The 16,051-nt window shown below is 39.9% G+C and overlaps 1 protein-coding gene across 2 annotated transcripts in view; it reads left to right on the top strand.

Moving 5' to 3' along the window:
* Positions 1-16,051, top strand: part of BTBD9 (BTB domain containing 9) — a 141,488-nt gene that overhangs the window by 13,095 nt on the left and 112,342 nt on the right. For both annotated transcript variants that reach the window (XM_081315251.1, XM_081315252.1), the window contains exons 3-6: positions 327-690; positions 1,790-2,054; positions 3,197-3,416; positions 5,053-5,172. In XM_081315251.1, the coding sequence (XP_081171377.1) occupies positions 327-690; positions 1,790-2,054; positions 3,197-3,416; positions 5,053-5,172 (969 nt within the window). The remainder of the gene's footprint in view (positions 1-326; positions 691-1,789; positions 2,055-3,196; positions 3,417-5,052; positions 5,173-16,051) is intronic.

Raw genomic sequence — 16,051 nt, 5'->3', positions numbered from 1 at the left:
TGTCTCTTGTTTCTAATGCAAAACCTGCTGCATACAGTATCTCTATATTAAAGCAATACCCTTTTTCATTTTATATAGCAGTCTCCAGCAATAAGTTGCAAGTAATTTTTAACAGCTTCATATAAGCTGTCAACAGCCTGAAATGCAAACAAAAGAATATAATTTTGTCATAAGAACGAAGTGTGATGATTTTACAGTGGTAAAAATATCACTCGGAGGTGGAAATTTTGGAATTTGTGTTATTTCATTCTTTCTTTTTTAGGGTTTGCATGATTTTATCAAATGCAAATTTTTCACACCTTTATTCTTTCTCTGCCTTTAAACAGAGCGTTATTATATGGTGGAATGCGTGAATCTCAGCCTGAAGCAGAAATCCCTCTCCATGATACCACCGCAGAGGCCTTTACAATGTTATTGAAATATATTTATACCGGTCGTGCCACATTAAGAGACGAGAAAGAAGAAGTCCTGTTAGATTTTTTGAGTTTAGCACATAAATATGGTTTTCCAGAACTGGAGGATTCCACTTCTGAATACCTTTGCACCATTCTTAACATTCAAAATGTTTGCATGACTTATGATGTTGCTAATCTCTACTCACTACCTAAATTGACATGTATGAGCTTCATATTTATGGACAGAAATGCTCAAGAGGTACTCTCCAGTGAAGGCTTTCTGTCTCTTTCTAAGGTATGACAACAATTTAAGTTTTTTAAAATTTGCTTTTTATACATATTTGAAAAAAATTATTGAAATGGTTGAAAATAGAAATCAAAACTATTATCCAAATGTTTATATTTCAGTCGACCAGATGGCATTCAACAATAATTTTGCTTTTCCTACATACAACCTTTCAATAATCAGCCATTCCTGGAATATGTTCTACCTGAATAATCATTGTTCCATTTTTCAGTCACAATTATTCCTCAGTTCTTAATCTCTCCTTCTCTGAAATGTATTGAAACTGGAAGCTCTTGAAAAGGCTCTGTGTTTAGGAGGTTAAAGTTTCTGTGCTTGCATGCAATTCTGTAATCATTAATTAAAAGTATCAATATGTACTTATATTCTGCTCCAATCCTGGAGGATTCTGGGTAGAGTAACAAGAACCCACATTATAATAAAAAGCATCTTCATGAAACAAAAATAAATTTCAGTCATGAACAGTTTTGCTCCACGTTAATTTTATGTATTAATTTTATTAATAGGATTATATTAAACTACATGATTTATATAATAGAAATGAATAATCTCTAGTTTCAGATACACGAGTGGTTAGTAAAGAAGAGCCTTGGTGGAGCAGTGGGCTAATGCCTCCTTAAGTAACACCAGCTGCCTGCAATTAGTGCAGGTTCGAGTCCCACCAGGCTCAAGGTTGACTCAGCCTTCCATCCTTCCGAGGTAGGTAAAATGAGGACCCAGATTGTTGGGGGCAATAAGCTGACTTTGTAATAATGCCGCTGGGGGCGGGGTGAAAGCCCTAATAAGCAGGCATATACATAGAATGAAGGCTATTGCTAAGCACATTGATTTGTGCTTTAGATTGTAAGCCGCCCTGAGTCTTTGGAGAAGGGCGGGATATAAATGGGATTAAAAAAAAAACTGCAGCTACTATTGATCTATATAGGAAGGATAAAACTTTTATGTGGATATGTGGTTTTATAAGGAAATGTTTATTGCCAACAGAATTTATTAGCTCACAATGAAGATATTGTAGAATTCAAATAGTATAGTTTTACTTGGAGTTGACTAAACAACCTTATATTGCTGAGATTTTTTTTTCACTTTTTAGCCAGCACTTCTCAGTATTGTACTGAGGGATTCATTTGCAGCTCCTGAGAAGGACATTTTTCAAGCATTGATGAATTGGTGTAAACACAATCCTAAGGAAAATCATGCTGAAATCATGAAGGCGGTGCGCTTGCCATTGATGAGCTTGACAGAGCTTTTAAATGTCGTAAGACCTTCAGGATTACTATCTCCTGATGCTATTTTGGATGCCATTAAAGTTCGATCTGAAAGTCGGGACATGGACCTCAACTATAGGGGCATGTTAAGTAAGTATTTTGAACTTGCAAAGGAAGGTTTTATACATATCTTTTTATTTCTTTTAATTTAATTTCTTTTTAATTAAAACAATTTTAATTGAAAATGTTGTTAGCCAACTGTTATTGCTAAACAACTGTTAATCAGCAGAAGTATGTAGCCTCTAATAACTGATTGTATATCCTAATTATATTGCCTGGTCCTAACTCATCTAATCTTCAGTAAACAAGTGAAATATTTAAATGTTTAAATGTGTGTTATGTATGTGTACACTTTTGAGAGCAAGTAACAAAATTTCATTTTTAATGTATGCTAATATGCCCACAGTAAAAAAATTCAAATAAACATTATCTATCTATCTATCTATCTATCTATCTATCTATCTATCTATCCATCCATCCACGCACCTACCCACCCACCCATCCATCCATCCATCAATCATCTGTATTCAAAATATTAAAGGTTTTTAACATGATCAGAAAATTATTATTAAATTTATTTGCAGCCTATCTCACCATGGGGCTACTTTACAACAATAAAAAACAAGGAAATAAGGAAGTTTAAGCAAAGTAAATGTAAAATAATAGAACAGTAAAATAAACAGTAAAGTAAAAGACAGTATATCAATATGTCTAAAATGATAAGTGAGGGAGGAGCAGAGAACAAGCAATAACACTTAGACTTATATACCGCTTCACAATACTTTACAGAACTCTCTAAGTGGTTTACAGAGTCAGCATATTGCCCCCAACAATCTACAACCTCATTTTACCAACCTTGGAAGGATGGAAAACTGAGTCAACCTTGAGCTGCTCAGAATTGAACTCCTGGAGTGAGCAGTGAGTTAGCTACAGTACTGTATTCTAACCACTGTGCCACCATGGCAAGGGAAGGAAGGTGGCATCTGCTGTCAATCTAGCAGCCACCTCCAGAGTCAAATTCCTCCATTGGGTCCCCAGACCAACTTGCAGAACCAAGTCTTAGTCATTGGGGCTTTGGTTGTCATGACTATCTTATTGCTTTCTTGATTAGTATTTGTTGAACTTCTTTCATTGTTCTGACAAAAGTCACAAGGAAGAGGTGATGTATATTACCAATCAATTGGAAATGTGCTAGGAAGAAAAAATAAACTGTTTTTCATTGCTGTTTCCAGTACCAGGGGAGAACATTGCCACTATGAAATATGGAGCCCAAGTGGTTAAAGGGGAATTGAAATCTGCTTTATTAGATGGAGACACACAGAACTATGATCTAGACCATGGATTTTCCCGACATCCTATCGATGATGACTGCCGTTCTGGTATTGAAATTAAATTGGGTCAGCCATCAATAATCAATCACATACGAATACTATTATGGGATCGAGATAGCAGGTTGGTTCTAAGTCTTTGTTTTTCATTCTTGGCCTTTAAAAAAAAAGATAGAATGAGCTTCATAACATGGTCATTTTATTGACTTCAGACTCTGAGAACTTCAGCTGACACAAAGAAATTTAGTTGAAGAAAACTTATACGAATGGGAGTGATCTCAAGTACATAAAATTAAAATGAAATGATGTAGTAGAATAATGAAAGATACATGGTAAAAATGAGTGGGAATATTCCATTATTTTAAAAAATGATAATATTTTGTTCTACAGGTTTCAGAAGTTGATTGAAGCTTTCTACTTTTAAGAGTGCTTTAATTATGTTGGTCTTTGATTATAATAAAGACTTGAGAGTCCTTTAAATGCCTAATTTCACTGCTCTTTTTGTAAAAATACTGATTTAAATATTTTTATTACTACTTTAATAATTTCCTATTGTTTTACGAACGGCAGTTTGCACCATGTTACAAATAGGGAGACTAGTTCTAGTTCTGCTTTCGACACAAAGCTAGCTGGGTGAGCTTTCCTCTCTTTCAGCCCCAGAAAGGAGGCAGTAGTAAACCACTTCTGAAAACTGTTATGAAAAAACTTGCAGGGACTAGTCAGGTTTAGTCACCAGAAATTAATACTGACTTAAAAGGTACTAAAGGGGAAAAAAGGATTTTATATTTGTAGTTTTGTGTGTCTTCTGAATTGTTAGATAGATGGTGTATAGAAGTTTTACGTAGGTACAGATGTTGATAAAATACAATAACGCATTTGATAAAGCGAGTAAGAGTAAAGATAAACATCAAACAAAAATTATGGAAAAAATATGTTATAATACATCCACATGCTCAAGCTGTTTAGTGATGTCTGTGATCTACTAAATATTTTCAGGTTTCTGTTGATTTTTCTTATGCACAACTTAATCTGGTTAAGTTTAAGTTCTAAAACTAAAAACACAGAGAATACTTTCTTTCATATCTTAAGCATGTTAAATATTTGCATTTATCTGAAAGTGAGGTGGATTTGTAGTATATTTAACTTTATCTTCATAAAATCACCTCATAAAATTGATGAGGTAATCAAACAGTTCCTGCAGAACTGTTGAATATATTTTGGGTCTTTGTAAGGAATCAAGTGGTAGCTCAGTGGGTTAGGATGCTGAGCTTGTCAATCAGATGGTCAGCAGTTTGGCTGGTCGAATCCCGAGTACCGCGTAACAGGGTGAGTGCCTGTTACTCGTCCCAGCTTCTGCCAACCTAGCAGTTCGAAAGCATGTAAAAATGCAAGAAGAAAAATAGGGACCACTACGGTGGGAAGGTAACAGCGTTCCGTGCACCTTTGGCGTCTAGTCATGCTGCCCACATGACCACGGAGACGTCCTTGGACAAGCGCTGGCTCTTCGGCTTTGAAATGGAGATGAGCACCGGCCCCTAGAGTTGGAAACGACTAGCACGCATGTGCAGGGGAACCTTTACCTTTACCTTTAAGGAATCACAGACAGAAGGAAGCTACGTTAGCTCATTTGGTCTAAATATAGATTTGTTTATTTTTTGCCTAAGATTGAATGTAATGTAGTGATCCCCAGAGTGTATACAACACTGTGTGAAATATTTAGACAGTTAACAGCAATATTTTTAATTTATTTCATCCTTAAGGTCGTACTCCTATTATATTGAGGTATCCATGGATGAACTAGACTGGATTCGTGTAATTGATCACTCCAAATATCTGTGTCGATCTTGGCAGAAACTGTATTTTCCTGCTCGTGTCTGCAGGTTAGTGTGATGTGACTGTTTTGATTCCATACTGTTAACACAAATTGTTTTACTTTAATTGGTTAGAATTAGGTAGAATGGTTAGTCCAGTATGTATTAGAATAACCAAACTAACATTTGAGTAGTGATATTGAAATAACTTTAACAAAGTCTGCTGATATTCTGGAAAATTAATAAAAGTAGCTTTTAGAAACGTATTATAAAATATTTTGATTAATTGCTGCATTTGGTTTTTTATAAATTAAATATTGTACTAAAATAAAATATCCCCAGGATCTAGTACAATGGTTTAAAATCAGCAGTGGACTTTTCTCTTCAATTTTCTTTTAATTTTCAGATAGATAGATAGATAGATAGATAGATAGATAGATAGATAGATTGATTTGTTTCATTGCACAGTCTCTTTTCTTCAGTGTCACAGTCCAGTCCAAATTAGTTACAGTGAAACCTCAGTTGTATGGAACAAAACAATATTCCATATTGATTAACAAGATTGTGTAATGACATCATTATGAAAATACCACCAATTGTATAGTGATATTGTAGTAGTGATATCATTGTACAGTCACTATAGATAATATATCACTGCCAGTGATATATTCTCTTGATTAAATGGGCATTCATGAATAATAGACACATAAACACATTCCAGTTCATCCATTAAGATGATGTTTCACTGCATACTGTTTTACATTTTGCTTCCTGGGGAATGGGAGCAGAAAGTAATGGAGAAAAATCCTGAGATGTTATGAATGGGGTTAGTGAATACTCAACATAGCAAGGATATCAAGTTGATTTATGTGACAGATATACAGTAAATGTAGGAGCTGTACTGGGAAAAAGGGAGTTGAACTCTGTATTTCTTGATCTGAACTTGGAATATGATTGTTCATGTTTCTTGTGGCATTTGATACTTAAAATATGGGGAAAGGATAGCAAACAAAGACTGGGTCTAACTGAACATAAGATGTTAATCAAAAAGAACAATCCTTGGATCATATGTGTATCCCAAAGGTGTTTTTTCAAGAGGCAACTGGTCTTTCTTGTTTTTCTTAAAGACATTTTACTTCTAATTCAAGAAGCTTTTTCAGCTCAGAAAAGTGAAGCATCTTCAAAGAAAAAACAAGGAATCCCAGTGGCCTCTTGAAAAGCACCTTTGGGACAACTATGACCAGGATGACTGAGAATCTCCGTAGACAGCCATATACCGTATATACTTGAGTATAAGCCGACTCGAGTATAAGCCGAGACCCCCAATTTTACCCCCAAAAACTGGTAAAAGTTATTGACTCGAGTATAAGCCGAGGCTGGGAAATGCAGCAGCTGGAGGCTGGATCCCCCGAAAGACGTCTCTGCTGAGATGAGAGAACGGGGTGGCAAGCCGCCGAGAGAATGGGGCGGTGGAGTGCTCTGCCGAGAGAATGGGGCGGCTTGCTGTTCTCTCGGTGCAGCACGGCAGAGGCTGGATCTCGCGAAAGAAGTCTCCGCTGAGCGAGAGAATGAGGCGTCTCAGCGCCCATTTTCTCGGCGAAGACTTCTTTCGGGGGATGCAGCTTCTGCCGCCCCTTTCTCTCAGCTGCCCAGTGGAACAGCTTGCCACCAGAAATCAAGAGTGCTCCATCACTGGAGGTTTTTAAGAAGAGACTGGACATTCACCTGTCTGAGATGGTATCGGTCAGTGGTGGCGAAACTTTTAGAGACCGAGTGCCCAAACCGCAAGCCAAAACCCACTTGTTTATCACAAAGTGCCAAGGCAGCATCAGCATTCTGGTGCCCTCGGGGAAGGGGACAGGGAGGCGCCTCTGAGTGCCGCCTCTGGCACGAAAAAAAAGGGGGAGCAAAAAATGGGCCACCGTACCGCAAGGCACAAAAACGCCAACCGCCGCGCCGCAGGGTGCAGATACAAGGCACCACACCACGTGAGAACGGGGCTGGGCTAGTGAGTATCACGCAGGCACTAGCCCCGCCCCCTTTGCAGCATGTGCCTGCTCGTGGCCCCGTGCGCGCATGCACGCATGTAAAATGCTTCCCCCTCCCTTTTCTTCCAGTCCACCAACCGACAAGGACCTGCTGCTGGCAGCGGTGGTGGCGCACGTGCCAACAGAGAGGGCTCTGAGTGCCACCTCTGGCAGGCGTGCCATAGGTTCACCACCACTGGTATAGGTCCTCCTGCTTGAGCAAGGGGCTGGACTAGAAGACCTCCAAGGTCCCTTCCAATTCTATTCTATTCTATTCTATTCTATTCTATTCTATTCTATTCTATTCTATTCTATTCTATTCTATTCACTTTCTATATTTCTATTCTATTCTATTCTATTCTATTCCATTCACTTTCTATATTTCTATTCTATTCTATTCTATTCTATTCTATTCACTTTATATATTTCTATTCTATTCTATTCTATTCTATTCTATTCTATTCTATTCTATTCTATTCTATTCTATTCTATTCTATTCACTTTCTATATTTCTATTCTATTCTATTCTATTCCATTCACTTTCTATATTTCTATTCTATTCTATTCTATTCTATTCTATTCTATTCTATTCTATTCTATTCTATTCTATTCTATTCTATTCTATTCTATTCTATTCTATTCTATTCTATTCACTTTCTATATTTCTATTCTATTCTATTCTATTCTATTCTATTCCATTCACTTTCTATATTTCTATTCTATTCTATTCTATTCTATTCTATTCTATTCTATTCTATTCTATTCTATTCTATTCTATTCTATTCTATTCTATTCTATTCTGTTCTGTTCTGTTCTGTTCTACGTTCTGTTCCATTCCATTCCATATTTTCTATTCCATTCTGTTCCACTGTCAGAGCCCATCGGAGGCAACCCAGTCAGCCCAAACAGGAGTTACACTAAGGCTACGCAGCCTCTCCTCTCAACCTGAACCCCTCCTTACCTTTCCTTTTATCTGCATCCTATTTTTAACTGCCGGCTCTGCCCTGCCCTATTTTGTCCTTGAGCACTCGTGAGCTCATCAAGAACAGAAGGTAACCGTGGGGGGAAAGGCAGGGCAAGATCTGCAAGATCCCCATTTGCATTTGACTTTGCCATCCCATCTGGTTCGAGATAACACATCACACACACACACACACACACACACACACACAGAGAGAGAGAGAGAGAGAGAGAGAGAGAGAGAGAGAGAGAGAGAGAGAGAGAGAGAGAGAGAGAGAGACGCACACCTCAGCAAAAAAGAAAGAAAGAAAAAGAAGTAGTAGAAGAGGCAGAGAGCCCCTGTGGGTAGGAGTGAGGATGGGGAGAAACAGCAAGAAGACCGGGTGGGGTGGGGTGGGTTAATCACTAAACCTTCCAGTGTTTAACCAAAGCAGCTTTTGCATTTGCCTCCGTTTCCCTGCTGAGTAAAGCCAGACAGGAGGAGAGCAGTTACACACAAAGAACTGGGTTACAAATAAAGGTAACGGCAAAGAAAGTCTGTGTTAGAACCCTTGAAACGACAGGCGATCCCACATGGTGAAAAGAAGCGCGTAAGCCAAACTTACTCCCCTTCGGAAAGGCGCATTTACCGCGCAATCCCAGGAACCCTAAAAAAGGAAGCCCGGCCAGCAAAAGAGCCTGGGGATCCGAACGAAAGGCGGCGGTCCCTGCAGTTGAACTAAGAATGAAAAAGATGGGAAGTGGCTGCTTCTTTAAAAGCTCTCTTCTCTCAGGGATGCCCGAGATAGTGAATTGCAAGCAGAAATGAATTTCTCCTTCCGTTTCTGATCCGCGCAAACACCCAAGCGTGAACGCCATCACCTGATAGCTTGGGTGCCTGTTCAATTCGTTTGAGAGAGAGAGAGAGAGAGAGAGAGAGAGAGAGAGAGAGAGAGAGGATGAGGAAGAGGATGAACGAATTTTGCAGCGCGTTTGCTTTCAGCTTTCAATGAAGAAGGGAATGTTCTCCACTTCTCGCCTCAACTTTTTCTTTCCTCAGGAACCAGAGGCAAGGGCTTTCTGTTTGTTTGTTTGTTTTACCACGAGTTGACAGTTGGGCAGAAACCAGAGGGGGGGAAAAAAGAGTTTCGGGCTTCGTGGGAACCGAGGAAGCAAAACAAGATGCAAAGTCTAAAATCTATAGGCTCATAAACCACCCCAGTTTCTTGAAACAAACCGGGATTTCTCTACCCCAACCTTGAAACCATGGATCGAGTGAATCTCTTTACCGAAGAATGTGATGAACGGGAGAAGGTGAGTCTTCGCCGAGAAAATCTCAGCGCCCATTTTCTCGGCGAAGACTTCTTTCGGGGGATGCAGCTTCTGCCGCCCCTTTCTGTCAGCTGCCCAGCTGAGAGAAGGGGGTGACAGAGGCTGGATCCCCCGAAACAAGTCTCCGCTGAGACGAGAGAACAAGGCGTTTCTTCCCCCCCCCGCTTTTGCTGCTTTTGTGTGTGCGCGTGTGTGTGTGTGTGTGGCCCATCTGCAAAGCTGCCGAGGAAGGAGAAGCAGGATACTGGTTGGGTGGGGGAGCGGCAAAAGCGGGGGGGGAGAGAGAAACGGCTCCGCCTTTGGTTCCCCCTCCTAAAGCACAGGGGCGCTAGAGAAAGTTTGGAGTTGGGTAAGGAAGCGCAAAATTCAGGAAGAAAAGCGGGGCGGCGGGCGAACGGGAGACCTGTACAAGGGGGAAGGGGAACTCTCTGCTTTTGTGCGTGCGTGTGTGTGTGTGTGTGTGTCCCATCTGCAAAGCTGCTGAGGAAGGAGAAGCGGGATACTGGTTGGGTGGAGGAGGCAGTGGCGGCGGCGGAGGCGGCCGCAGCACCGGCAGCCTTCCGCTTTTGCCGCTTTTGTGTGTCTTTGTGTGTCTCCTTCCTCGGCAGCTTTGCAGATGGGACACACACACACACACACACACACACACACGCACACACAAAAGCGGCAAAAGCGGAAGGCTGCCGGTGCTGCGGCTGCCTCCGACGCCGCCACTGCCTCCTCCACTTCTCCTTCCTCGGCAGCTTTGCAGATGGGCCACACACACACACACGCACGCACACACAAAAGCAGAGAGTTCCCCTTCCCCCTTGTACAGGAATGAAAGGCCCCCCGAAGGAAGCCCAGCCTCTTCACCGCACCGATCCGCTGAGGAGGAAAAAAGCTTATTTCTATTGCCACGTGCAAACTAAATTAAAACAACTTGGGAAGCTCGCCCGTGGGCTGCATTTAGAAGGATTTGGGGGCTTTTGTGATTTGCTTCGCCTACAAGTGCCTTAACCACGACTAGCCCATGGCTCCAATTCAACAAAAAACGCTCTCTCGGTGCCTTCCAGATGCGCGAAGGTCACCCTGACTACAACCAGCCTGGGATTTGGAAAGGCTTCCCAGGTTATTGGGACAGACTGGCTTGAATACTTGGGGTAACATTTTTCAGGAGGAGGATCCTTATGTCCACCCCAATAGGGCATCTTCCCCTCACAAATCTTCCCTTCCCTTCCCTTCCAAGCGGGAGCCCCGCAGCAAATGACCCAGCGTTTGGACAGCGTGTGAATGGGCGAGCATCGCCGTCCCCAAACAATGCAATTCCTTGCAGCGATGCGGACAAGAGGGAAAGGAAGCCCAGCGGCCAGACTGCGCTCCCGCCCTGCCTCCCCAAGGGCTCCTAATGGCTTGCTGCCCCGCGTGAGCCCGCTGGCTGACGCTGGCTCGTCTCTCTCTCTCTCTTCTTTCCTCCCTCCCTCGGTCTCCCCCTCCCCCTTTTCCGGCTCAGCCCCACGTCACCAGGAGACCAAAACGGGGACATCATGGCAGAGCGGAGGAGACACAGGAAGCGGATCCAGGTACCGGGCTGGCTTATCTCCTCCCTCTTTTCGCAACCGCTCTGCGGGATGACTTTCCCTTTTCCTTCTGGCTCACCCCCCCCTCCCCCGCCCGGTCACCCTTCCCTCCCTCCTCCCCCTCCGCCTCCTCCGAGGCCGCCGCCAGTCAGCATCTCTCCTACCGTTTTTGCGGCTTTTCCGTCGCCCCCGCCGCCGCTCCCCCTTCCCCGCAGAGCCGGCCGCATCCAGCGCCTTCTTCCTCTGGAGGGAAGCACCGAAGCCTCGGCCGCGCGGAAGTCCTCGGTAAAAATTTTTTGTTGACTGGAGTATAAGCCGAAGTGGATTTTTTCAGCCCAAAAAGTGGGCTGAAAAATTCGGCTTATACTCAAGTATATACGGTATATATTTCTGGTGATATCCAGATGTTGGGAATAGTGGGAGAGTGGCAAGAATATATAGTTTCACAGTCCCACTTTCAAATGCAGTTTGGGAAGCTGGAAGAGAATAGGCCACAACTTTATCACAAAAGAGATGGGGAATTATTTCATGGAGAAATGTCCTTCCTGAAATCTACATATAGATATACTTTCTGTTTACACAAGGGTCTTTCATTCCACTGGAAATACTGATTGTTAAACGACATTAAAGAGCTATTTGTAATCAAATGGACTAGAAAATAAACCCATACATATTAATACTTAGCTAGAAAATTATTTATAACACTATTAAGAGGCTAATGGTGTAGGTCAATATTCATTGAAACGGATATAAATAGATTTATCTGTTGAATCTCAGTCTGTTCAATCTGCTTGATGAAATGCAGTTGTTTGCCTGGGGTTCATGATGCTAGTGGGTAGTTAAATACCAGGTTGCATTAAATTTTCGCTAAATATGGCATCTTAATTTGTATGTAAATATGAGTCATATATATTAAGAGAGACTTAGATAAAAATAATCTCAATATTCCTGAGGATATAATGATTACTCAATTTCATAGTGTCTTGGAAGCAACAAAACTATTGCTTGTCCTTGATTTCATTGAAGTTTCTTTGCTTTAGGCATTTGTTTTGTGTTCTTAGTACAGTACTTTTTCTTTCCCTAACTTCTTGACTGAGTTTCCAATAATAAAATATCATTATGATGCTAAAGAAATTCTACAAGATGTTTTTTCATGAAGTAAACAAATCACTAATTTATTAATTTTTAAATGAATTCTAGAAGATTTACAATAAACAGATTTAATCTGCTCAATAAATCATTTGCTGCATTATTTGCAATGTATTTTCACACTGCAAAATTGATTTTTAGTAGCAATCCGAGAAATCCAAATTAGTTTTCTAAGCTATTAATTCTGCTGGTATACTTTGTGTGGAATGTATTTTAGCAGAGGCTTGGAATAGACCAAGCTATTTACTTATGGTTATACATGTATTACATGTGTTTGTCATTTGCTAATAGTCATTGTATTGTTTTTTTTCTCCACGTGCCATTGCACAGGACAAGTTTATAGAAGGGACTCTAGTATTCTTTTATAAAAGTGAAATTCAATCTCCAGATATTTTTCTGCTTGTGCAAATGAAAAAACGAGATCTAATAAATGATACCTTGCTTATTTGGAAGAACCAGAATTTAAGATTGAATTTCATCTTAACTCTCCCCTCTACATGCATATAAAAAAGGGAGATTAGACAGAAACAATAATTCAAACTATTAAAATAGTCTCAGTAAATCTTTCCAGTTTTAAAGTTAAATTATTGGAGGAAAAATTCTCTTACATAGCACTTAGCAAATAATTTGTCGAGCAATAGCAGGAACTATTTTTCTTGTGTTTTGAGCTTATGGATTTCTTTCAGCATGAATCATAAGAGTATTATGGGCAATTGTGTTTGTTTGGTTTATAGAAATTACTTTATGCTGAAGAAACTGGGCAAGTATAGCGTTTATTCTTAAGGATTTACTAAAACATTCTCATTGATGTTTTAAATGGAATGTTAGAGTTAGGTAATTAATTAGACCATTTTTGTATTTAAAATAGCAAGGTTCTGAGTTTTTTTTTAAATTTTCATTTTATAGGATGACTGTTGTATTCACAATTCAAAATGCTTGGGGCTTAAGATTATTTTTTAAATTGAGATGCATGAAGTCGGCAATGTAGTTGATAAATGTTTATAGCTTAATGTGATGTATAAACCCCTATCGTAATTTTGGCTTTATGTACTTCCTTCTAAATATTGTTATGATTAAATGCTATTGTCTTTTTCTGTTTATCTTATAGCAGAAAAAAACAACAACAGAATTTTTCCTGTCATTCATAAAACAATAAATCAATCTCACAGCCAAATAGAACAGTAATTTTCTTGTCAGAATAAGGAGGGAGAGAAAAACTGTTGCAAATCTAAATGTAAAATAGCTGTAGTAATAGTATCAATGGTAATACTATTTTTTGTTTGTGTAAAATGAAATTGCTGGCATAGAAAAGGAAGTTAATTTAGATGCTAGACAAATCTCAGTTTGCTAAACTTCAGACGTTAATTTATATCCTTCTGGATAAGTTTTTAGAACTAGTTGTTAGGTTTAGATAATAAGTGCTAAATTAGTGATCAATATCCATCTTCAATGTGACAATATAGGAATATAAGCAAATTTGGACAAGCTTCCTTCTCTAATCCACTTTATTAGGTTTGATTATCGATTTAATAGTTGTACTTCTTACATTTTAAATCAGCAAAGTCTGTTTTCTTTCTGAATTATGTCTTTTTATGAAGTTTCATCTATCTTACACAATGACAAGAAATTCAGTTCAGCAGATAGCAAATTGGCATGTAGCCACATGGTGTCACTAAAATATAATTCAATCATCTAATGTTATCTTTGCTATTTTAGGTGATATGCCTAATAAATTATTATTATTATTGTTTTATTTTTATCCTTCCTTCTCTCTTTTGCTCTCTCCCTCTCCCTCTCTCCCTCTTCTCCCCTTAACTATACCTAATAGTCCTGTCCATTTCCCCACAGTAGCAACCCTGTGAGGTGGGTTGGACTGTGCCAGCCCTCCCAGATAAACCAGACAGGAAACTCAATTATATGAACTAATTATCAGAATAAAAGAGTTGGAAGGGACCTTGGAGGTCTTCTAGTCCAACCCCCTACTGTATGAAAATGGAAATCCTGTACCATTTCAGACAAATAATGGTGGTATTGTTTATGTTTATGTTGAAAATCTGAAAATAGAAACTTCCTGCTGCCACTTTTAATTTCCCAATTAATTAGGGTGGGTCCTTCCTAAGTCTCTTCCTCTGATTATTAATCAATTGGGGACTCTTCCCTTTTTTGTTTGATTCTTTCTTGGGAAGCATCTCTTCCCCTTGTCCCCCAAGGTAATCCACAATTTCATTACATCTATTTACCACACATCACTCAAGCTTTTGGTTAACAACATGGTCAAATAGTACACATACATTCACTTCCCCATCAATCTTCAGAAGCATTCCTTATACATTTATTCATAAATGCATTAAAGAACAAGGGGGAAATCAGATACCTGTGCCTTCGTCCTGCTGCTTATTGAACTATTTGCTAAGCATTCAATTTATCTCTCTCTTATGCTTTATTGTGGGACGCGGTGGCTCAGTGGGTTAGGATGCTGAGCTTGTCGATGAGAAGGTCGGCAGTTTGGCGGGTCGAATCCCAAGTGCCGCGTAACAGAGTGAGCGCCTGTTACTCGTCCCAGCTTCTGCCAACCTAGCAGTTCGAAAGCACGTAAAAATGCAAATAGAAAAATAGGGACCACTACGGTGGGAAGGTAACAGCGTTCTGTGCGCCTTTGGCGTCTAGTCATGCCAGCCACATGACCACGGAGACGTCCTCGGACAAACGCTGGCTCTTCGGCTTTGAAACGGAGATGAGCACCGGCCCCTAGAGTTGGAAACGACTAGCACGCAAGTGCGGGGGAACCTTTACCTTTACCTTTATGCTTTATTTCTACCATATCATCACTATCATCACTCAGTATCATCACTCAGAGACAAAACTTTAACTCCATATTTGTGCAAACGTTTCATAATTCAAACCTTTTCACTTTGTCCTTTACTTTGTCTTCTTTAGTAAATGTGCAGCATTTGTGCAAACTTTTTATGTTCAAACATTTCTCAGTGATTACTTCTCCTGTTCCTTCTCTTCCTCTTCATCATTTGTCACCTCATCATTTTTTCATCATTCTTAGAGAAATTCATTAGTTTCAATTCCATTTTTCCACTTACCATTCCTTTATAGACTCTCAAATATTATTTCCAGCATTCCTTTAATTCATTTTCTTTCCATATTATTAGCTCAGTTTTATTTTGAATTCTGTTCTTCCCTTTACTCACTTCCCAAGTATTTTTATTTCCATCAAAAATTTTCTGCATTTTCTTTGCTTCTCTTAATCTTAACCATTATTATTCGTTTTGATCACATTCTTGCCAACTATCCTTTTTTTCACTCTACAATAAGTTTCATTCTCATTTTTTCAGCAGTCATTCTTTTTAATGCATTTTCATCTCACCCACAATCTTTTTTGCTTCATAATACTAACATCCTTTTAAAGGGGTCCTTGATGGTTTCTGAGCTCAGAGAGCTACAAATATTCCCTTTTATTGGCATCCTTTTCGAGTCACCATTTAAAATATTCCACGTGCTTCTCTGGCAACTCATAAAAGGAAAGTTCTTTTTGCTCTTTAACAGTTTCCACATTTATTTATTTATTTATTTAATTAAATTTCTATACCGCCCTTCTCCCGAAGGACTCAGGGCGGTGTACAGGGCAATAAAAGTACTACATACAAAAGTTAAAAGTAAGATTAAATTAATTTAGCCCTAACAATAAATAGTTAAAAATACCCCAAACCCTTAGACCAGGCCGGCCTGTTCAAATAAGTAGGTTTTCAGATCACGGCGGAAAGAGCGAAGGTCGGGAGCCATCCGGAGCTCAACCGGTAATTGATTCCAAAGGGCTGGCGTGCCCACAGAGAATGCTTTCCCCCTGGGGGCCGCCAGCTGACACTCTCTGACCAACGGCACCCTGAGGAGGCCCTCTCTGTGGGAGCGCACAGGACGAAGATGACGCCGGCA

This window comes from Vipera berus (genome assembly GCF_964194415.1).
Source record: "Vipera berus genome assembly, chromosome: 1".
NCBI lineage: Eukaryota > Metazoa > Chordata > Lepidosauria > Squamata > Viperidae > Vipera > Vipera berus.
Note: the sequence above shows the minus strand (reverse complement) of the source record. Positions and strands in the feature narration are given on the sequence as shown.